This window comes from Agelaius tricolor, unplaced genomic scaffold (genome assembly GCF_023055355.1).
Source record: "Agelaius tricolor isolate 1412-34295 unplaced genomic scaffold, bAgeTri1.0.p SCAF_31, whole genome shotgun sequence".
Taxonomy (NCBI): Eukaryota; Metazoa; Chordata; class Aves; order Passeriformes; family Icteridae; genus Agelaius; species Agelaius tricolor.
In genome coordinates this window covers 4,806,324-4,828,693 of record NW_027269291.1, presented here as the reverse complement: position 1 = coordinate 4,828,693, position 22,370 = coordinate 4,806,324, and the positions used below count along the sequence as shown (strand labels likewise).

The following is a 22,370-nucleotide window of genomic DNA, read 5'->3' as shown; positions in this document are numbered from 1 at the left end:
AATCAGCTACAAATGCTTCATCACAAAGCCCACTGTACTCACTGCAGCACTCCCCATATAACCATTGACCATAGGCATTTCAACTGGAATAAAGAGAAATTATATAAAAAAACAGCCTAACATTAGAGAAAAAGCACTTAAGGATCTTTTTTTCCATCTTCAATACAATCTCCTATGGGAAGCTTCCTTCCTCAGCAAGAGGAGGCTGCAAACATTTAAGACAGACAACTTTGAAAGGTTTTTCCTTTGAATTTCAGATCTTGTTCAAGGCAATATGGTTTATCTCCTAGTTACCACATCAAAATGGCATTAAAATAACATTACTGAGCGTGTTTTGTATTATATAAAATTTATATTAAAAAAATTCAACACCCAAGGAGAGGAAAAAAAAATCTAAAAGATGTTAGTGCTCATGTTTGGGATTGTTTTCAATTTCAAGCACTGTTCACTTCTACATAAAAAAGGAAGCAACTTCCTGCTTCCATCAATTACCAGATGCCCTTGACAAGGAAAAAAAAAAAAAGAAAAACATCAACAAATCTGGAGTTTTGAGCCTGAGGCAGGTCCCCAGGAAGACAAGAAAGGAAAACAGAGCAGCGTGAGCTCCACAGAACACGGACGTTGAAAGTTCCTCTGAATCCCAGACAAGCTTCCTGTGCCATGTGTAGGTTTTTTTGAGCAAGTATCCTGTGGCTAAACAATGAAACCCAGCCATTTGAGTGATCAGAATTTATACAAAAGAAGGGAATTAAAGCACACTTCTTGGCTGCAGAGTTATCTGAAATTCTCTGAGGCTCCCTGAATGGCTGATCAGGATGCACTGCCATTGGCACTTACATAATGGACTCCTGTGGAGCAGCAAAAAGTAATGGCTGTAGAGATTTTGCACAGATTAATACCAAAATGCAAGGGGATAAGGATGAACTGAGCTTATAAAAACCCACTGGAGCTGGGAGAGACTGCTACTGCTCCAGAGCTCCTGAAAAAACCTGTGCTGGATGAGGGAAGGAAAAGAGTCTCAGCAAGAGAGCTTGGGCTGTGTTGGGAAAGATGATTGTAAACTCAAGAACTCCAGGATCACAAAATGATTTTGGTTGGGAGGGACCTTAAAGCTCAGCCAGTCCCACTGCCTGGGCAGGGACACCTCCCACTAGACCAGGCTGCTCCAAGCCCCATCCAACCTTCCCAGGGATGGGAAATCCACAGCCCCCTGGGTACCCCAACACCTGCAGTTCACTTCCCAAGCAAGTCGAGGGCTCAAGAAAAAAAAAAAAATAAAGAGGAGAGGAGGCTATAAATTTTCATAGCTGAACAAACTGCCTGAAGAGTTAACTGTTCAGCTGGGGAAATGGAATTTTAGATTTGGTGAGGTTTTGTTTAATTTTAATGGCATTGAAACTACTTTCCCATTATTTCTCAAATAATTAAAATTTATGCAAGACTGACACTTCATTTGGATGTCTTGGGCTCTTCCTCAATCCTGGTACTCCCCAAATCTCTGGACAATTGAACAAGCAGGCTTTCCTCAGAGCTGATGGACTGCAGGGCTGGGAAGCAGAAGAGTGGATTAAAGGATGAGCAGAGACCATGTCTCCATAGAGAACCTGGTGACAGCTAATCCAAAAATGCTCCTGCATGTCACACTCAACAGCTCATTTTTATCAGCCCCTGGCTTACAAAATAACCCCACAGGTTTTGTAAATCACATAGAAATACAGAATTTATCTTTTTTTTAATGCTGCCTGAACAATTCTTCCAAAGAGCTCCAGTCCATCGATTTCTCCAAGCTGGAGTCATGTCCTACCCTTCCAAAGCAAGCAGGATTTATGCAATAACATCCCAATGAACTGCTCACTCCTCACTCAGTACAACAAAAGAGCTCCTCCCCCAGCTGGTAACTGCCCCTCTACACCTGCAGGTTTTGTCCTGACCTGGCAGGCTCACTCGAAAAATCTGGCAGCCCTGGGTGTAGGGAAGGACATGTCCTGCTCACCCCAGGCCCGCTCCTTCCAGAGCAGGAGCAAAGCACATGGAGAAAGCCCTGCTGCTGTCCTGGGGCTCCTCAGCAGCCAAACAAGCAGGAAGGTTGATGCCAGGAAGTGAATAACCAGTGTGTTAAAATATAAATCACCTCCACAATGACCAAACCCAAGAGCAGTGAATTCCTACCACCATCACTGCAGCAGAACCAGGAGAACTCAGCCCCATCAGAAGAGCTCTTTTCCCAACCAGCCCACGGGCTCTGATGTTGATTCCCCTCTCTCTGTACCTTGTACTTCTGCCTCAGCTCCTCAGTGTCCTCCTTCTCCACCTCCAGCACTCGCCTCCGCTCTGTGGCATCCTCGGCGTAGTCCAGCTGTTGGAAAAAAAATAAAGAGATGCAATTTGGTCCATAAATACACTGCACAATCAAACCTACCAGAAAGCACAACTTAACAACTTCAGCTGAAACAGAATCTATGCAAGTTGTACTTTGCTTTCCCTGCTTTGTCACCCCAAGTGTAAAACAGGTCATTAATCCCCCTGATGTGGAGGGCTCTGGCAGGCCCATGACACTTTGGGGAGGGGAAACCTCAGAGCCCAGGGATTCTGGGGGGCATCCAGAGCCCAGAACTCAGGCTCACAGGGATAAACAGAGGATGCATTTTGCAGACAAGGATGCATTTGGCATACAAGTGTTTTCTTATTGCACTGATTCAAGAGCAAGTTGTTCTTTGCCTTGGATGCACAAACTCTCACTGTAAATGTCTTTCCCTCCCACTCCCCAGAGCCCTGCAGGGTGAGGGGAGCTCACCTCCATCTCCATCCGGCCCATGCCCATGACATCATACTTGACAACGATGGGGATGGGATCTGTCCTCCCTGGAAGAGGAACACACAGAGAGGGGTCAGCAGCAGCCCAGCACCACAGCTCACTGTACACATTGGGTTTGGGTGGTTAGAGATCTTGCCTTGGAGTGCAGAGACCAGAAAGCTACAGTGAACCAAACACGAGCCATTCTCACAGCTTACAGCCAACCCTGAGCCCAGCTCCCAGTGGCACCCAGGATGATAAATGCATTTTTGTGAACATTAACTGATCATGTAAAAGCTTCTCATGGTTAATGTTCCCCCATGACCAGCCCTAGGTCAGGGCTGATAAAAGGACTTGAGCCCTCTCCTCAAGGCTTCCACATCAGGCTCCTCATCTTCCCATAAGAGTGAAGAAGCTGCTAATCACATTTCACTGCTGCAGCTCATGAATAATCGATTAGAACTTCCCTGTAAGAGATGTGGAAGCCTCCTTCCCACCAGCTTTTGCCCTCCCCACGAGCAAGGAATGCTGAGGAGGAGGATGGCACAGAAGCCAAACTTCCCCATCCCAACCACCCAGGCTGGCCAGGGTGGGTCCCTGCTCCCCCAGCCCTGGAGCGATGCTCTGGCCCCACCGTGTCACCTGTAAGCTGTGAAAAGGACTGGTTGCGAAGAAAATTGACTTTCAACTAATCAAACTATGCTGGAGATTTATTTTTTTTAAAAAACATATCTTTAATCCACTCATAACCAGCCAAACAAAGCAAAATGGGGCAGACAAGCACTTTACTACCACAGCTTTTTTTTTTTTTTAATTATTATTTTGATTTTTTACATCACAACTGGCACTGGTGGTTGTGATGTAACCCACTGACAAAGTACTTACCTTCTCCAGTGCAAACCTTGAGTGAAAAAACAGAATGTTTACTTCCCTTATTATTGCTCTTGTTTGGTGTAAACAACTCTTTTGTTATACACACATACACAGGTATTATACCTTTGGGCTAAAAGATTGACACGTTGGAGTCATGCCGAAATATTCCACTGCCATCCACATGTGCAGAAGGTTAAAGTCTAAAATTGCCTCAGAAAACCTGGATAGGTGTGAACTCTTTGCCAGCATCAGTCATAATTCCTGCCAAAAACACAGCCCTAGAAGGGCTTTTGAACTTTAAAATACAGACATGTGGTTTTATTCAGAAATAAATCCATTTAATTCATTGCTTTATGATTTTGTTGATATGCCCAGGAATTTGATAGGCAGGTATCCGTCAGGTCCAAAAGTAGTGATCACATTGATCTGAAATGGTTTGGAACTGAGCTTTCCTTTGGATATTTAACGCTCATCTTTGACAAGGTTTCTCTTATGCCCAATGGTATAATACAGTAAGCAGTGACTGCAATTTTTAGCAAAAGGACCAAATTAAAGACAGGTTATAAAAATGACTTCCTAGGTGCAATATCACTTTCATAACGTCTCAGCCAGGGATTTACTGGTAAGTGGTGAACCCAAATGGAATGGCTGGCACCAAGTGCCAACAATTTATTGTACAAATTTTTTTTCAAGCTTTTTTTCTTTTTTGTTTTGTTTTGGGTATTTTTGGTTCATTTTTGTTTTGTTTCTCCAGCAATTGAGATCTTTCAATGCAGCCTCATTGGCCTGGTAAACCCCTGTACACAAACAATGCATCAGTACTTTTGCCTTCTAAGGCAGTCAAAGTTTTTTGGGTTGTTTTTTTTTAAATTCAAAATCTATTTGGAAATTGCAGTAGCAAGTGCTAGTGCCCATCGTGTTGGGGGAAAAAAAATCAAGTTTGGACAGTATTAAAAATTTATGTTTAAACTGATTTTGGCAGTTCTAACACAAACAGAAACATCCCTTCTTAGCAATACCCTTTAATGAACAAGGATCAGACAAGTGTGCATAAAGAAAGGAAAGGAAAGGAAAATGAAAGACCAAGCAGAAGGATGATGGCTACAACAGAGAAAGTAAGCCTAACATTGGTGCACTGATGACAAAGGAGTAATTCAGTCTGAAAATAAAAAATTACCACTGCTAAGTTTACCATCACCACAACAAGTCCAGGATCATAACGCTGTAAAAAAGAAACACCATTTGTTAGGCAGAAACCATTAGGGGCAGAAAATAGGCCGTTTGGCAGGGAGGATGGGTAAAAAAAAAATAACAGGAGGCTTCTTGCTCACCCCTCCACCCCATGACCGTGCTCTGCCCTGCAGAACCAGGAGCCATTGGAGCAGCTCTGACTCCTGCTGGGTGCTGGGAGAGCTCCTGGTGACGGCCCCGCTCCGAGGAGGCTCTGAGGCACATGGAAGCAGGCAATTTAAAAAGGAAACAAATCAGGATCTTAAGGAATAACAAATATTCTGGGCCAAAAGGAACTCTGCTTGCAGGTAAGAGGAGAATATTCCATGCAAAAAGTGATGCCTCTGTTTTAAACTGAACCATCATTTCATTATGAAGGGAACCTCATGTGTGACATCCAGGTGACAAGTGGCATATCCAGGCATGTAGCACAGCTATGGCAGCAGTGCCAACCCCACATGGATCCCCTGGAGCCAGCTGGGGCAGCAGCACCTGCTGCTGGGCACTGGGGTGGCCTCGCTCCTTGTCCAAGGAAAGCCACGATGGTGAAGGGACAGGGACAGGCTCAGGGCCACCCCTTGCCCCTGGCTGCCAGGTGGGACATGGGGAGCAGCAAAGGGGGAAATGGGACTCTCCAAGCTCAGCTCATGACTTCTCCTTGGAAGGAATTTCCTTGAGGAAAGTTTTTCCTACTGCTGCCCATGACAACAGGATCTTTCCCAGCAGGTAAACGTGGCTTGGATCTTGGCAGCCTCCCAGGTTTGGGGACCCTGCTGAGCCTTTCCTGTACCAGCAGGCTTTGAAAGGAAGATGAGCTTCCAAGGCCCAGAATTCCCACAGTTCCTGCCACTCAGCAGGGCTGCAAGCAGTGCCACATGCAGGGCTGATTCCCAGGGCAAATCCTGCTGTGTCCCTGTCCCAGCCCCCTGCACCTGGTGACATTTTTGTTTTGAGGCAGGTCACAAACTCCTTCACAGACTGGTCACTGCAGACCCCAAAGCAGAGATGGTTATTGCATAAAACACTTCCACACACAGAGAAAACCTCATGGAGAGGACAGAGCAGGAACCTCCATCAGGATGGAAAAAATAAACAGCTCACACAAGAGTCACACCTTAGAAAACCCAATCTCAAAGGAAATTAGGTTAGTAATGATTCCCTGCACTCAGAAATGAAATGAGATTCCCAAACTGACCTGCTGTACCTGTTTTGCTTTCCTCTCCCCAAGAAATGGGAAAACCTTTCTCCTAGCTTGTGAAAAATTGCTCAGACCCAAACAAACCCTGACAGGCATCCCTTCCCAGAGCCCTGCAGTGGCAGGGAGCACGTGGCCAGGCAGGCTTCTCCAGATCCCCTTCTTTTTAACTGCATAAAGCTATTGGGTAGGAGCAAATACTTCCCCCTGGTGCTTTAAATGAATAAATCTTGGGAAAATTCATCCTAAGGCTTTGGTATCAGACACAGGTCATGCTGCTTGTGGAGGACTGTGGGTTCAGGGCCATGCTCTGGCTCTGGATGTGGCAAGGATGCTGCTCTGCCCTCTGGAATGGGAATATCCCAGTTGGAGCTGCCATCTGAGCCTGCCTGGAAATGCCAGCATTGTCAACACCAGCCCATGTTTTATCCTGTTTTTAACAAGTCAAAGCAGAAATCAGATGTGTAGATTCAGAGGAACTCCTTCCTCCAAAAACAGCATCATGGCAACAGAATCTCAGAATGGTCTGGGTTGGGAGGGAACTTAAAAACCAGTTTCTCCATGGAACAGGGACACCTTCCACTAACCCAGGCTGCTCCAAGCCCCGTCCCACCTGGCCTTGGACACTGCCAGGGATCCAGGGGCAGCCCCAGCTGCTCTGGGCACCCTGTGCAATGGCCTGCCCACCCTCCCAGGGAAGAGTTTCCTCCTAATATCCAATGTAAATTGATCCTTTATTTAATCTATAACATCTACTTCTTGTCCTATCCCAACAGATAAATTTCTCCATTAAAGGGGCATTCAGATACAACAGGATGAAAAAAGTACCCCAAGAATTCTATGTGAACATAATTCAATCAAATCTCTTCCACTGTGTCCCTACTGCACACTGTTTAAGCAGCACAGATGTAACACAAGAACTGTAATCCTGTTTGTTTTGTTGACATCCTCATAGAAATTCCCCCCAGGTACAAGCTTTGTAGGATCCAATCCTAGAGGAGTGATTGATATCACACTTGTCACTGAAGGAGAATTTCATAAACTCAGCATCTCCAGAGGACACAGACAAGAGCATCTGATCTTGTTGGACATGGAAGATTTCTCCTTATTTGTTATCTTTATGCTGCAACTGAAACCCACAGTGAGACACAACCTTCCAGGGGCTTTCAGCTGCTCCTGGCAAGGGATTCTCACTCAGCTGTGTGCAGGGCAGGTTCATGACCACAGCACAGGTGGATAAGGGCTGGTTTGTTCAGTCAGCACAAACCCCACTGCAGGCTCTGAAGGGAAACAGGTGCCTGGAGTCAGCAACCAACACCTGCAGGAATGGATCCACAGGGACAGGGCTCACCTTCAGCTGCACTGTCTGGGAAGAGGGAGACAGGGAGGAGTCCCTGTGCTCATGAATGAGTTGCATTTTTCAAGATGAGAATTTTGCAACACTCAACACTCCCAGGACTGTTTCAATACAGCAAGGGGGGCTGGCTCTGCTTCCAGGGAACAAGTGACAGGACAAGAGGGAACAGCCTCAAATTGTGCCAGGGAAGGTTTAGGTTGGATATTGGGGAAATTTCTTCATGGGAGGGGTTGTCAAGCCTAGGCAGAACCGGCCCAGGGCAGTGGGGGAGTCCCCATCCCTGGAGGGATTTAAAAGCTGAGTAGATGTGGCACCTGGGGACAGGGGTTAGCGGTGGCCTTGGCAGCACTGGGCTCCCTAAGGGTCTATGAGAAACCAAGAGCTGTCCTGTTGAAAATTCAGACTCCTCATTCAGTACATCAAAAGGGGAGAGAGGAGAAAATCCACTTGTTTTCACTGATACACGAGCCTGGGGTGCTCCTCACTGGGTAAAAGTGACACCATGTTATCAAACTCATTCCAACTGCTGCAAGAAGCAAATGAACAAACAAGGGCAAGCTTTAATCCCAGTCCCCTTTGGGAATTAGATTTGTGAGCTCATCCTGTTTATGTCAGATTTCTGGAAGGGGTCAAAACAATCAAGAGATTCAAACAAAGGTCCATCATCCTTGGTAGCAAACAAAGTTCCAGAGAGGAGAGAGTGTTTTCCAAGAACACAGAAACTACCCTGTGAATGTAATCCTTACTAAGCAGGGGAAAAATGACAAGAGAAAGTCAAGTTGTAAACATCCCAATCACATGGAAAACTTCCAGTGGGAGCTCAGAACTTTGCAGAACACCAAGGGTGCCACGAGAAAGCCAAGCTGAGGTTTGACACGGAGGCACCAAGCAGAGCTCATTTTGCAGGGAAAGGAACATAGTGGAGTCTGGGTCAAAAAACATCCCTACCCCAAATGCTGGGCAATGGATTAAAGAGCAACAAAGAAAATGTTGGAAGAAAACCACAATTTCTGCTTGATTGAGGATAGGAATTCAAGGTAAGAGTTGCTGTCTGTGTTCATCTTGGTAAGTGGACAGGGCTGAAGGGCCTGCTCTGATTTGGGGCTGCACTGAGGAGCGAGGCAGGCTGTGCACAGCCACTGCCTCTCCCTTCCCCACACTCCTCTCTCCCAGTTTAATAAAAGTGCTCTTCCATTGCACCAGCACAAAGGGCCAGAAGGCCTCGTGCCAAGCCAGGCAAAGGCAGTCTGTCACAGCAAACACGTGGCACTGAAAGCACAATGACTGCAGATTTCACTGGCTACACCCACTCAAGCAACACAAACTCACCACCTGTAATCAAGGGAAGGATCTTACAGCTCCAAAAGCAAACAAGGGGGCAACTGCTTCCCCCAAAGGACACTGAGGCACTGAGCAAACTTCCTTTTTGGTCTGTGGTCTGCTGGGTTTAACACAGCAGTGAAGATGAGTATGATGACAGCAACCACAGCAGGCCAGGTTTCTCAAGCTAAATTCACATGAAAACATCACTCTTAAAACCACTGGTGTGATTTGTGTTGCAAACACAAGCATGGAGATGCTCCTCCATGCCAGGATTGAGGTTCCTGTGAGGACATGTGAAGATACAAGAAGATAAGAGAGCGATCACAGCTATTTCTTGGGTAAGACTGCCAAACCAACCCATACCTAATGAATAAAGGCACTGTTAAGCATTTTTATCCGCCTCTCCTGTGTTTTCCTGTATTTATTACAAAGCTCCAAAACCCAGAAAGAAATCTGACACCCCTCAGTCCCTCAGATGCTCATTGTTCCATGTTCACAGGCCTGACACCCATCCACTGTCTGCCTCCACGAGATCAGAGGAGCCAACAAATGGAAAACACATGAATATCTGAGCTGAAGCCATTTGGCGAGCAGGTGACAGCACCAGGATTCAAGACCTTGGAATTCAAACCCTGAGCTCATTTCTCCAAGCTGCAGCTGCCAAGTGATCACATTTGTGACTGATCTCAGTTGCTTGAGTGGTCAAAGCTCTGTTTATTGCTCCCCACAGCCTGAGAACATCCAGCAAAGGCAGTGCCTGCAGCCACCTGGCAATGCCCTGAAATGGAGACTCAGATCTGGCTCCATCTCACAGCTGGGAGCACCCCAGGGGCTGCCAGGAGAGGACATTTCCTGCCTGAGCCACGGGATCACAGCTTCACCTGCAGCTCTGAGCAGCTTCCAGCACTTGTCAGATACTCAGACACTTCTGCTCTTCCACCCTGTTCAGCCCTTGGACCAAGAGGGAATGTTTTCCCTTTGCTGAACAGATTTGGGGAGGAATGTGCCAAAGAACTGCACCATAGTGATGCTGAGGGGGGAAGTGCTGACTATATTTATCCTCACAGAAATTGCAAGTCAGAGCACAAATCCACTTGTGCTTTTTCTTTTAATTGAAAACCATGCAACAAAAATACAGCTTGATGGAGGAACTGGATTTTAGCATTTGCTAACAAATTTGTTATACCTGACTTTGCTACCTAGCTGGATGTACTCATGAAAGGACAAAATAAACCCAAAGCACTTTCTATTAACTGCTGCTCCCTGTATCACCAGGATGATTTATACAATCAGTGTGGGGCACACCTTGGTCAACAGGAACAGCACTGCCCTGACAGTCTGTGCAGGTTTATTGTTCCAGCCTGAGTGGAAGGGAACCAGGATGCAGGAAGGGTCCCCAGCCCTGCATGGCACTGCCAAGAGAGACACAGGCACGGCCCTGCCCTCTCCTCTCAGTGTTACATCAGCAGAGCTGCTCCCCAGGGAGATGGAAGCAGCTCTTCCAGAACAGTTACACTGAAATGATGCCAAAACTTGGCTAAAAACATAAGCAAACATGAAGGAAGTTATTACTAAATAGGCAGAGGAAGCAGGGCACAGAAGGTATTTCTTCAGGACCAAAGGCTACAGGGAAAGTTCCTGCCACTGTAAGGACCTGTCCCAAAAGGGACATCCCTACCCTAAACAGAACCACTTGCTGCTTCTGTTTCCTGAGTACTGGAGATAATCCAAATCCCAGCACAGACCAGCAGCCACCCACCTTGAAACTCCTTTTGGTTTCACTCTGAGCATTTTCATGACAATAACCAAGCACTGAATGAGCTGCCTGAGCCCTTGAGAGGAGCAAGCACAGGAATTCCAGAGCTATACTGAGCCCCCCACATTACCTGAGCTGTTTGATTCACAGCTGAGACACTGGGGAGCAGCTCTGCCATGACAAACCCTGTGATTCCTGTTGCCATAGCAAAGTACTGCATTGGGATTCACCTCTCAGAGATACCACAAAAGATCAGGAGAATCTTGGTCTTGGGAATACTGTGGGAATATGCAGGAAATCAATGCCTTAAAACATTTCAAATTAATCATACTGGACACAGTTTGTGGTGTAGGGGAACTTGTAATTGCTTCTATAGTGGTGGTGGGGCTGTTTTTAAAGGGTCAAGGCTGCAATCAGGCAAGAATGTTTACAACAGAGAACTTCAGAGAAGCAAATCTGTGTTGAATGCAGTTGTTACCCAGACTGGCTAAGGATGAGCTGGACCTGTCCACCAGAGCTGGTCAATCCTTCCTCAGAGCCCCCTCCATATGGCAAACATCAAACCTTCCTCCTTCCCTCTCCAAACCCTCCCTGCAGAGCTGCCCACCCTCCCCAGGCCCAGCTATGACCCAGGAAGCAGCAGGACAACCTACTCAGTGTCCCCTGATCTAATTAAATGAGATCAAACTCCTGGTTCCAGTCTTGCAGATATACCTCTAGAGTACTATTACTTCATATTAAACACACAAGTCCAAAAGGAAAAGAAAAAATCCAGAAGTTTTCAGCACAATTATTTTTTTCATCAAAAAAATTATCAGGGAAAAGGCAAAGAGCTTATAAAAATATTTTCAAATGTACCATTCAAATTATCCCATTTCTGCACGTCAGTCTCCTGGCTTTTCATAATACTACTTTAACTTAATGGGAAATACTCATTCCAAGAGAAATCATTAGAGTGTGGTTGAATTCAGATTTCCCTCAGCCCTCTCATTCCCCTCCTGACTTATGTAACTCCTAATTTATTCACAATCCTTGGGCTCATTTAGCACAGGACTTCACACGAAGGTCAGGCAATGCTTTTAACTGATCTTTTGCTAGTTTCATTTCTCCAGGAGACACAAAATCCTGGATTATCAACTACAGGCATTCCCCCAAAGATATAACAGGCTGCAATCACCATTTTCTCACTTGTCACAGCACAGCCATCCCATATCTCTATGGAAAAGTGGCTCCCTAAGCCATATTTTCCAAATTAATAAAGATCCCTGTCAACTGGCAACCTCCTCTCCTGCTTTTTCATATTCACTGGCTGTTAGCAAGCTGAAACACCATTTCCAAATACAACACAAGTTATTTGTGGGGAAATATGATGAAAAACATCAGGGAAAGAGATGAGCTGAAGGATGACTCTGCTGAATTCCTTGGGAGTATCTCTGAAGCAGGACTGGCATGGTCAGAGCTGACAGCACTGTCCCTGCCTGGTGCTGCACTCAGCACACAGCCCAAATGCAGTGAAATGTGCAGATGTTTCACACAGCTGGTGACAGCCACATCACTGAGGGCATGGGCTCTGTGGTCCCTACCCAAGGGCTCAGCTTTTCTCAGTATTACACCACAAGGCAGCTGCCCCAGGGGGTACAAAACTCCTCCCCCCTGTGGAATTTTCCTGAGAATGAGCCATGGTGTACAACACCAGCAGATTTTTACCACCAGCAATTGGCAAGTGTAGATTTTAGGCTGCTGCAGGTACCACCCAGAGACAGCTGAGCACTCTCACCACAGGATTCCATCCCCCAGTGGGTGCTCAGGATGAAGGAACCATCACAGGGTAAAGTCCTGCAGCGTGAGCTTCTTGCTGAACAACACCACAAGGCTACAAGAAAGAAACATTTCTGCCTGCCAGATGAATCCCTTAGGGATTCAAGAGAACTAAAGAGGGAGCCCCAACTCAGACGAAGATCTAGAATTAAAAGCAACATCACAAAACTCAGCACACTGAACTCATCCACTTCCTTTTAAGTTGAAGTGCAGAGAAAGTAGCTGAATGCAGTATCAATTCCATACATGCAACCCCAAATTTTTGAAAGTTTGATGGAAGGACCTTCTGCAGAGGGTCAGAACCACACCCACAGCTCAAGGCTGCTTGAAGGGGCTCTGTTTCTGCTGCACCTCCTCACCACAGGCTGTGTAAGATTTTAGCTCAAGCAGTGTCAAGCAGGAAGAGTTTAACAGGAACACACCTACATCTCTTTAGAAACCTCTCCTGGTCTTTCCTGAACAGGGGAGTGTGGAAGATGGGAAGAACTTCTGTTCTGTTCCTCCCTTCTCACTGCACATCAAATGTCTCTTCAAACTTTTAGAATAAGATTAAAATTGGATGCAAATGTTTCCTTCCTGACATTTTGTATTTGGATTTTTGGGCCAATCTAAGATTCATGAAGAAAGGTCACTGGATAATGAATTAAACACTCTCAACACAATCATCACCAATGCCACAGGCTCTGGCTGCTGAGAACTCATGAGGAGAAAAGCTGGAGCAGCAGCAGCCTCTCCCTTCCACATCCTCTGCCTGCCCAGACCTCTGGTGAAGTTGGCTGGCAGGTGGACAGGGCACTTCTACCTCCCAAAAGGGCTGAAATTCCTGCACATGCTCCAAAGCCTGCATTAGGAAGGCTTCAGCACTGAACTGGGTTAAACTGGGGGTTATTGTCACTCCTGTGACCATGCAGGAGGCACAGGAAAGCCCTCAGAGCCCACATCCACAATTTGCTCCCAACCAGCAGAGCTCCAATGATGTGTGAGAGATCTGGAACAGCTCCAGCACAGAGAGAGGCACAGGGGGAACATCTAAATCTGGACAAGGCTCAAAGTGCAAATTCCTGCTGGGCCCATGGGACATGGTGACAGCACCAGCCCCTGCCCTGACTCCAGACTTAGCCCCATAATCCAGCTCACTCCAGCACATCTGAGCCTGCAGCACCCTTGGGCTGTGTTCTGGGATCCACCTGGGGCTGGGACAAGGCTTTTCCTTCTTTCAAGTCTGTGTTTCCACTCTGGTGACACACAGAGCAATACAGAGCACCGAGTTCCACCCTGTGATGCACATCCCACGTGCCAAAGGAAAGGCCCAGAGGTGACAGCTACAACCCCTGAGGTCTGGCCCCAGCAGGGACATGAGAGGACAGGAGAGTGCCATGCATAAACCAGAGAACTCCAATAAACCACGTTAGAGGAAGCCAGAAGCATTAACCCGCAAGGCAGCCCTGCCTGAGAGGTTAGAGAGCCTTAGTCCAGGGATTAACAAGCATTGCCAGAGTTTGGGGAATTCGTTACCTCTCTGCACAGTCCTCCACAGCACAGACACCCCCATCTCTAAGGGGCTCACTCATGGAACATGGATTATAAACTCCCAGGTCTTCAGACTACAGGCACAGGAACATGAGTGAGTTACTGAGGGGTCAGGGCACAGCTGAGCTTCAAACACTGCCACGGGTTCCTACAGAAATGGGGTTCAGTGTCACAGGAAGGATTCAGGCTCAAGACAGCAAGGTCTGGTGTGTGCTGGGCCAACCCACTGAGATTTGCTAATCCCTGACAAACTGCTGGGAACAGGAATAAATCCAACCTGTGACAGTCCTGTGGAGAAACCAGGAGTGAGCCTCTCCCATCCAGAGAACCTCTGCCACCACTTGCCATCTTCAGTGGGCCCTTTCCTGGCCTTCTAATGGCTTCTGACTCCAGTGAGCACTGACAGATCATGGGAACTACCTCAAATCTTTCATTTTTAACACCAAAACATCAGCACAGTTGGAAGCAGCACCACTCCCTGTCAGTGTGGAAAGTGAATTCTCCTTCCCCCACACCAACTTTCACACATCCAGCACACACACAACTCTAACCTGTACCAACAAGGGAGGCAGCAGCTCCCACTTGCAAACTGCCGAATACGAAACTCAACAGTGCAATTGTTTGGATATATTAATAATGGAAAGAAAATCTAATCTAGGAACAAAAAGCAGAAATAATTTTGTTAAAGACCGAGGCTAGAGTTGAAGGTTTCAGACACAAGGGACTGGACTTACCCTGCAGTGACTTTCCCAATCCCTGGCCCAGCTTCCAGCCATGTTTCTGGAGTAAGCGATGTCCAATATTATCCTGACAGACAGAACAGAGAAAACAAACCAAAAATATTCCAATAATATATTCTTCCCTTCCCACTGACATTTAAACATGTGATGAGCAAGAGATTTTTCTACATATATATGCATGCAAAAAAATGCTACTGAAAAGGCAATATATGCCCAATAAAGGGAAAGACAAATGTCAAAAATTGCTGGCTAGAATTTTTCCAGGGGGATGGGTATTGGGGACGGTCACTTTCTGATGGTGTGCTGGGCAACTTTTGTGCATCACGTTTAAAAGAAATAAAAAAATAATAAAACTAAAAAGCAATGTGGAAGAAAATAAAGTGTACCAATAAAAATTGACAGTAAAAAGCATAAAATCAAGCTATTTATACAATCATATCCATCACCTAGACAGCACCACTTAAGATTTTTTTTGTAAAGAAAATCTACAATGTGTTTAGTCATTTTGTTTGTGTGTCAGGCTTTTATAATACTGAGTAAGTTGTAAGTGCAAGACTGCCCCACCACTAGAAACCAAAACACAATCAGAGCAAAATCCAGGCTAGACTTGATTGGGTTTTTTTTATATATGTATATATATATATAAACTAGCATGCAGCCAATATTAAACTGAAAAAACAGTGAGGTTAGTAAAACAAAAAAAAAAAAAATTAAATAAAATGAGCTCAAGCACAGACTGGGTGATGCATTTCACATGTAAACTAACAAAAATACTAAGATGTTAGAATGAAACAGGCCTAGCAATAAGTTAACAGCAAGGAACCATTAGTGCATGTAGGGGAAACAATAAGCATAATGTCTCATCTTCCTAAAAAAAAAAAAAAGCTATTTTGGAATAACTGGAAAAGTACTGACGCAGCAATTAAGTGTCAGCTTTTGGCAATGGGGCTGAGCAGGGCTCAGTGTGGAAATTGTTGTGTTTTCTGCAGGGTTTCTGCCCCCAGACAAAGGGCAGAGCACTCACAGCACCCTCGAACCACCTCAATCTGCCAGCTCGCCCTCAGTGACCAGTTCACCCAGTTACAGGCAGTGACCAGCTCCTCAGAGAAGGACTCTTGGCTGGGACCTTGTTCACCTTCCAATCACAAAAAATAAAAATAAAAATCAGGTAGGAACTTGTTGATTATTAATTATCATCAGGCAAACCACAACCTAAGGTATCGCAGAAATATCCTGAATTATAACAGGATGTGACTCCAGAACACTGAGTGGTACATGGAATCCAAAAAATAATTATATCTATATGCTGCAGGTTTCTTTAATTAAATAACAGTAATCAACAGAAACCAGAGTAGGTTTTGTCACTCCACAGTGAAGAAAATGACCACAGGGTTTGCACAACTTTGGTGAATCAGCTTGAAAGGCACAACTTCCCAAAGATATTGGCTGCATGGATACATTTTTCCTCAAAATGATGTTATCAAGTACAAATTTTGGAATTTTTTTTCTGATATCCTAGTAAAGTCAGACATTTTTGTATTCCTGTATTTCCCAAGGAATAATGTACATTTTTCCCACACTTCTGGCTCTGCCCCAGGACATAATTAGGGCTACATGGAAAAAAAAATTAAACTAGGGGACATAAGGAAACTTCTGGGGATAAAAGGTCAAATGCAAAAAAAAAAAAAAAAAAAAAAAAAAAAAGGAAAAAAAAAAGAAAAAGGAGAAAAAAAAAGGAAAATAGACCACAAAAGAAAAATAAACAAGGATGGATCCCACCAGGATCCCCACCACAGGCACCATGGAGAAGGCTCTCTGTTGGGAAGACAGGAACACTTACCTGCAGGCCAATGCCAAGGACCACAGAGTGCCCCATCCTGGCACAGAGGGGCAGCAGCTTGGGAAATGTTTGGGATAAAGCACTGATTGCCCTACCCTGAACAAAGGACCATTAAATCTAAAAGTTGGTGCTGACAAAAATGGCTGCGTTTTCCAAAAGGGGAAAAAAAAAAAAAAAAAGAAAAAACAAAGAAAAAAACAAAAGAATTCAAAGGACAAGGAGTACTTTGCAGTCTTGGCCAAGGGGAGATGAGACATTGTGCTGACTGTGTGTGTTATGAATGCACTAAAATAAAGACAGATGAAGCAGAACGCTATTCCAAAAGCAGTGCAAGTGGAGTGAAAGCATTTCCATACGAACCTGGCTTTAAAAACTGGGCTGTCAAAAGAACAGTTAAATGTAACACAAAGTAAGAAACTGTCCAATCACTAATGGTAGTTTTTTTCTTTTGCTTTGTTTTCAATTCACTGCTTGCAAGTAATGTATTTATTAAAGAAGAGTGAAAGCATAAAATAAATTCAACAAGTCAAGACCAGCTGGGAGATTCAAGAGCGGTGTGTTGTGACTGACAGTGGAGGGGGAAACAAATGTTAAAGGGAAAAAGAAAAATTTAGAAAGGTTATACACATTAGCACCACTTTTACAGACCCACTCAAGAGGATGGTCCCGAGTTGTTTGACATAAATTGGGATTATGAACATTGCCCTGTCTCAGTTCCCAGGAAGGGGCTGTTTCCCTCCCCGCTCTAAACTTTTCCATTTGTTTGTTTATGCAGTGGAATTACTCCCTAATTTTACCTCCTCCTCAACTGAAATGGAGCATCTTCTGTTGCACTGAATAAAGAGAACAACTGCAATAATTTAAAGTTAATATTTGAGTAGAGACCTGGCCATCACTTTGCTCCTTTCTGGCCATGTTCAGCTCCTCCCTCCTTTTCCAATGGCTAACCCAGACCTCTGATGGAGGCAGACTGACAGAACTGCTCTTCAGTGCAAAAATTAAAATCCTGCCCTAAAAATTAAATAATGGAAGGCCAGGCTTGCTTAGTCCCACGTGAGAGCCTGTCTGCTCTCTAGGGAGCATCCAGGGATATTGGGACCAAAATGTGATATGGGACAACAAATGTTGTAACAGCTGACAGCTTTTTTTTAAAGTGCAGTTTTAAGTGGAAGTTCTGTAAAGTACAGCTACTTTCACATAGAAGAGATGGGGCTTTTCAGCAAGCTTCCTGCCCATGTCAGGAGCTGTCACTCCTTTTGAACAGACATGTTCTGTCCTCACATGCAGCAGTTTTCCTACAAAAGAGCTGCAGTGATGCACAGAAACACCACAGCCCTGGGAGGACAGTGCTCATTTCTCAGCAGAGGGCTGCCATGAGTCTCATCACTTTCTTCTGCTGCCATTTGGGAGCTCCTTGTATTACAGCACAATCAAAATTGAGGCAGCCAAAATAAGTCTCCCAAAAGGTGTTTGGGTGAGCAAGGGAGCTCTCCTGGCCACGTGGGCACAGGCTGTGGGATGCTCCATGCAGGGAGAGGGGCTCAGCAGCTCTGGGTGGGACAATGCCAGCTCTGGAGCTGGGCAGCACTGATGGAGAGCTCTGCTCTAATGACAAAGCAGAACTTCTCCAAAGGTGTAGGAAATGCAAGGCCTTGGGTCTACCAGACCTTCATAGAGCTGGGCAAGCTGCTTTGGAAAAACCTCATCCAAAGTGACTGGGCTCCAGCAGCCCTAACTGGCCTGCCAGATCCCCTCCTGTGCCCTGACCAGATGCCCTTGTTTGCTTTCCATGCAGATCAGTGATTCCTGAGCAAGACATCCCCAGCACAAATTTCTGATAACAGTTTGGCCAATAGGAAAAAAAAATTGCTTACAATTAAAAGATGGGTAGAAGCCCAAGGTGTTGATGGTGCCTGTGGGATGTAACCCACAGCAGCAGTTTTGCCTAGCACAGGTTTTCCATGAGATCCCCACGATCCCATCACTCATCCCGGCCCGGGCAGGAACCATTCCTCTCTTGAGTGGATTGTAAGCTGTGCTGACTGTGTATGGAGGAATCTATAAGCAAGGATCAGATGCTACTGGGTGAACCCATGCAAACAAGAGGTTGAAAAGATTCCCAAAACAAAACCTAGAGCTCACTACAGATGACACAATGAAGACCAGAGAGAAAAGCCAAATAGTAATGCTACACCATTCAGCTTCCAGAAGCACATTATTTATAGCGCTGTCCACATATGGCTGCTGCTAAATGTCAAATCAGCAGCCTCATCAAATGACACTTTGGAACTAGTGGAGTCCACAGATCTGTACAGATTTCCAGTGCCACAACCCGGCTCCGGCTCGGCCAGGCTGTGCCAGCCCCTGGTGCCCAAGCACCACCGACTGCAGCCTGGCACGGGGGCTCAAGGCACCCTCATGGCACCGAGCAGCATTAGAGAGAGGGGAAAGGACATTTGTTAGTTAGGACAAGGACAAACTAACAAGCTCCAGCATAAGTGGGTGATTCCCAGTCTGGCCTCCAACCTGCAGCGGTGACGGCGTGGGTCCACCCCTGACACTGCCTGCATGGGGCCAGGGCTGCTTCTTGGGGGCTCTAAGGGCTGTCTCCTACTCCATCTGCACTGCTGGGGTGAGGAAAACCAGGAATTCACAGCAAAGAGACTCAATAAACAAGTAGAGATAAGGAATTAATGTGGAGAAAATCTGGATTCTATTAAAGCTGCAATAATTTGTGACTTCCCATTCGAGTACCTCAACTCAGTGAACTCAAAATGCCCCAAAACAAATGCATGCAGCTTCTTGAGTTTAGAAAAAAGGGTGAAGTGCTCTGATTTTTCAAGGACATCAGTGACTGCACTGACATGAACAGCCAGTGTAAGTGCAGCATCTTTCAAAGCACAACAAGAAAAAAATGTTACTTGTGGGAGGGGAAAAAAAATATCAGTATTTGTAGCTCTGAAGAGTCCATTGATATGAAATACTTTCTCCAATTTAGTAATGGAAAACAGCTGGCACTCGTTCAGGCCACGTCCATCCCTAGCTCCTGGCAGCTCTGTTTTCCATAAATGTACTCTGGTTAGAGTTGCACGTTTCAGAGCAGACATCTTTGGCCTAAATGAGCTGCACACAGCAGGATTTCCACAGGAACAACACCACCAGTAGGCTAATTGAGGACATGTTTCAACATTGTAATGATCTGTAGACTCCCAAACCTATTTTTCCAGCCACCTTTGAGTTGCATGCTGTAGCAGTACAGTCAGCACCTCTCAACAGATAATGCTGCAGAGATGGATGTCACATCATGGGGACTGTCACAGGGACATGGCACAGGAAACACTCCCCCCATCTCCAAACACCTGCAGGCTTTGGAGCACCTTCCTGTCACTAAGATGTGGGAAGCTGCAAGGAACATATTTATGAGAATATACTAAATCCATTCTTTGTTCTGAAGAATGACATTTTAACTGGGAAGCACTTTGATCTGCCATGGTCATAAACAAAGGGTGTTCATCACCCAAACTGTTTCTATACCATGAAGCATAGGCTCACTCATGACTCTGAGCAGATTCCTTGGAAAAGGCCAGTTGGATTGCTAACAGAACTGGTTAAGGATTAAAATCCAATTTGTTAATGCTGAAAATACCTAGATGTGTGGTAGTTCTAAAACATCAATTTACCTTTCCTCCTTCCCACTCAATTTTGGTTCTGGGTGAGCAAACAGCATAAAATAGAAGGGAAATAAAAAGCCAGAAGAGCAGAATGAACCCTCCTTTCCTGGTAAAATATCTTGCAGGAGAGGTACCCCCCTGAATTCTGCCAAGGAAACTCTCCCTTCTGGAAATGTGTGTAATTTGCCAATTCAAAGTGCACACTGATCGTTAATAGTGCGGAGGCAGAATCACCTCCACAGGTGTCGGGAAACACAACAAAGTAATTCCTGCTTCCCAGATGGGGAATTAAGGAATCAACGATGTATTTTTACAAAGACCACGTGAAACCTCAGAAGTGACCAGTTTGTTTCTAACACCACCCTTGCTCAGGCCAAACCCCTCCCTGTGCAGCAGCCACAGCTCTGAAATCCTGGGATGGACACTGGCACAGCTGCCCTGGGAAGTGCTGGAGTCACCATCCTTGGAAAGGCTCACAGGCCATGGAGATGTGGCATTTGGGGACATGGGTTAGGGGTGGCCTTGGCAGTGCTGCAGGACTGGCTGGACTCAATGAGCTTAGAGGGACTTTCCAACCTTAATGATTCTGTGATTCTCTTAGGTCAGACAAAAGAAGAGTGGAACAAACTTGATTTTAAAGAACAATTTAAGGTTTTAACTCTTTCTCCTCACAAACCAAGCCATTCTCTTGTCCTCTTTATCCAACTGTTTTCAATTAGGTTGAACTGTACCTACCCAAGGAGTTGTAAAGATTAAAAATGTCCTGACATTTGGATAGTGAGAGACAAGAATAAAATATTAAAGCCATAATTTAACTTTTTTTTTTCCCCTGCAGTTCAGCATTAATCAAACTGCACAAAGCATTACTTCTATGGAGGATGAGATCTGCACAGTGAGCCCACGTGGGCCCAGGGTACCTGCTCATGCTTTACACACTTCCATAGGCATCCTTCCCTCTGGATCACCAGAGATGTAATCTGTGACCTCTTCTATTCCTCTCTTTGGGAAAGCACTTTTGGAAATCAGGTAACCAGTCTAGTCTGTAAGCAGCATTTGAATTATTTTGAAATGCTAATTTCCAGAGTGGCCCAGAGTAGGCTACCAACACATATTTCCCATTATATTTCCATCCAGCTTGGCATTTTAATTCAAATCCCCGTGTCCCAAGGTAAGACTGAAGTATTCAGGAGAAGAGTGAATACCAATTCCCATCTCTGCAGCATTATCTCATGCGTCATCAATTACTGCCATGCCTAAATCTAGCATCATGCCAGCACATTAAGACAGTAGGTACTATATGCAGTGTTCACTGGACCAGAAGAACAGAAATAAGAAGGGGAAAGGAAACCCTAGAGAAGAAATTAAAAAAGGCAGACCGTGCAATACAAACCAGATCATGGCTGCTTAGCTAATATGGGCCAACTGCTGCGGAAGAAAAACGTCGAACACCCCAAGTTGTGTAAATTTCTGGTAAACATCTAACACGCACACAAACACACACAACACCAACCTACACACCAACAAAAATATACAGTGGGCTTTGGCTAACCCTGGTTCTTCTAGGGGCTGACTAATGTGGAGAAACTTGAACTGAACTGCAATTCATAGGCAAAAGAAACACTTGACAAATACTTTCTTAACAAAATCTAGACTTAATCAGAACACCACTAAGTGTCCCTTGATTATTCACCACAAGTTTTCCTTTTTCTGAAGGAAACTGCAAATGAACCTTAGCTAAGGCTAAATGTCAAATGTGGGTCCAGTTTAAGCTGAACAAGCTGCTGTGCCTAAAACCAGCAGAAGGCACTTTGCAAAGAGAAAAATTAAGAAGCTCCAAGAAGATTAAAAAATCAAAACTAAACAAAACCTACTTTTTCCTCATCTTACAGCAGGAGTCTTCACACACCTAACTCAAGGTAAAGCAATTTTAGAGAAAGGCTCAGGGCAGCTTCAGCTCCATGGGAAGGACTGCTGGACTAACACTGATCCCTGTCTCCATACCGCCAGGTGTCATTCTAACACTTTAAACACACCGGTACTTTTCCAAAAATATAAACTAAAAAGGATTAAAATGTATTTCACTATACTACTCCATCAGGTTCACATTTAAATTAAACTGATTCCTCAAAGAAAAGTATAAAACCTTAAAATAAATATCTCTGAAAGAATGTATTATTTTAAATAATTCCTGAAATATCATGTTGAACTCCAATTTCAGGTTTTAGTTCTAGGACTACTTCAAG

At 45.1% G+C, this 22,370-nt stretch overlaps 1 protein-coding gene across 6 annotated transcripts in view; it reads right to left on the bottom strand.

Annotated features, from left to right (window-relative positions):
- The window catches only part of GPATCH8 (G-patch domain containing 8), a 54,578-nt gene that overhangs the window by 16,423 nt on the left and 15,785 nt on the right, over positions 1-22,370 (bottom strand). The window contains exons 3-7 of one of the 6 annotated variants that reach the window (XM_071450834.1): positions 21,518-21,552; positions 14,611-14,683; positions 4,845-4,889; positions 2,795-2,862; positions 2,270-2,356 (exon numbers count right to left, since the gene is read on the bottom strand). In XM_071450834.1, coding sequence (XP_071306935.1) covers positions 2,270-2,356; positions 2,795-2,821 — 114 coding nt within the window. In that variant the 5' untranslated portion in view covers positions 2,822-2,862; positions 4,845-4,889; positions 14,611-14,683; positions 21,518-21,552. Of the gene's footprint in view, positions 1-2,269; positions 2,357-2,794; positions 2,863-4,844; positions 4,890-4,998; positions 5,073-14,610; positions 14,684-16,816; positions 16,835-21,517; positions 21,553-22,370 lie in introns of those variants that run through there. The other 5 variants (XM_071450832.1, XM_071450831.1, XM_071450830.1 and 2 more) reach the window with 5 other exon arrangements.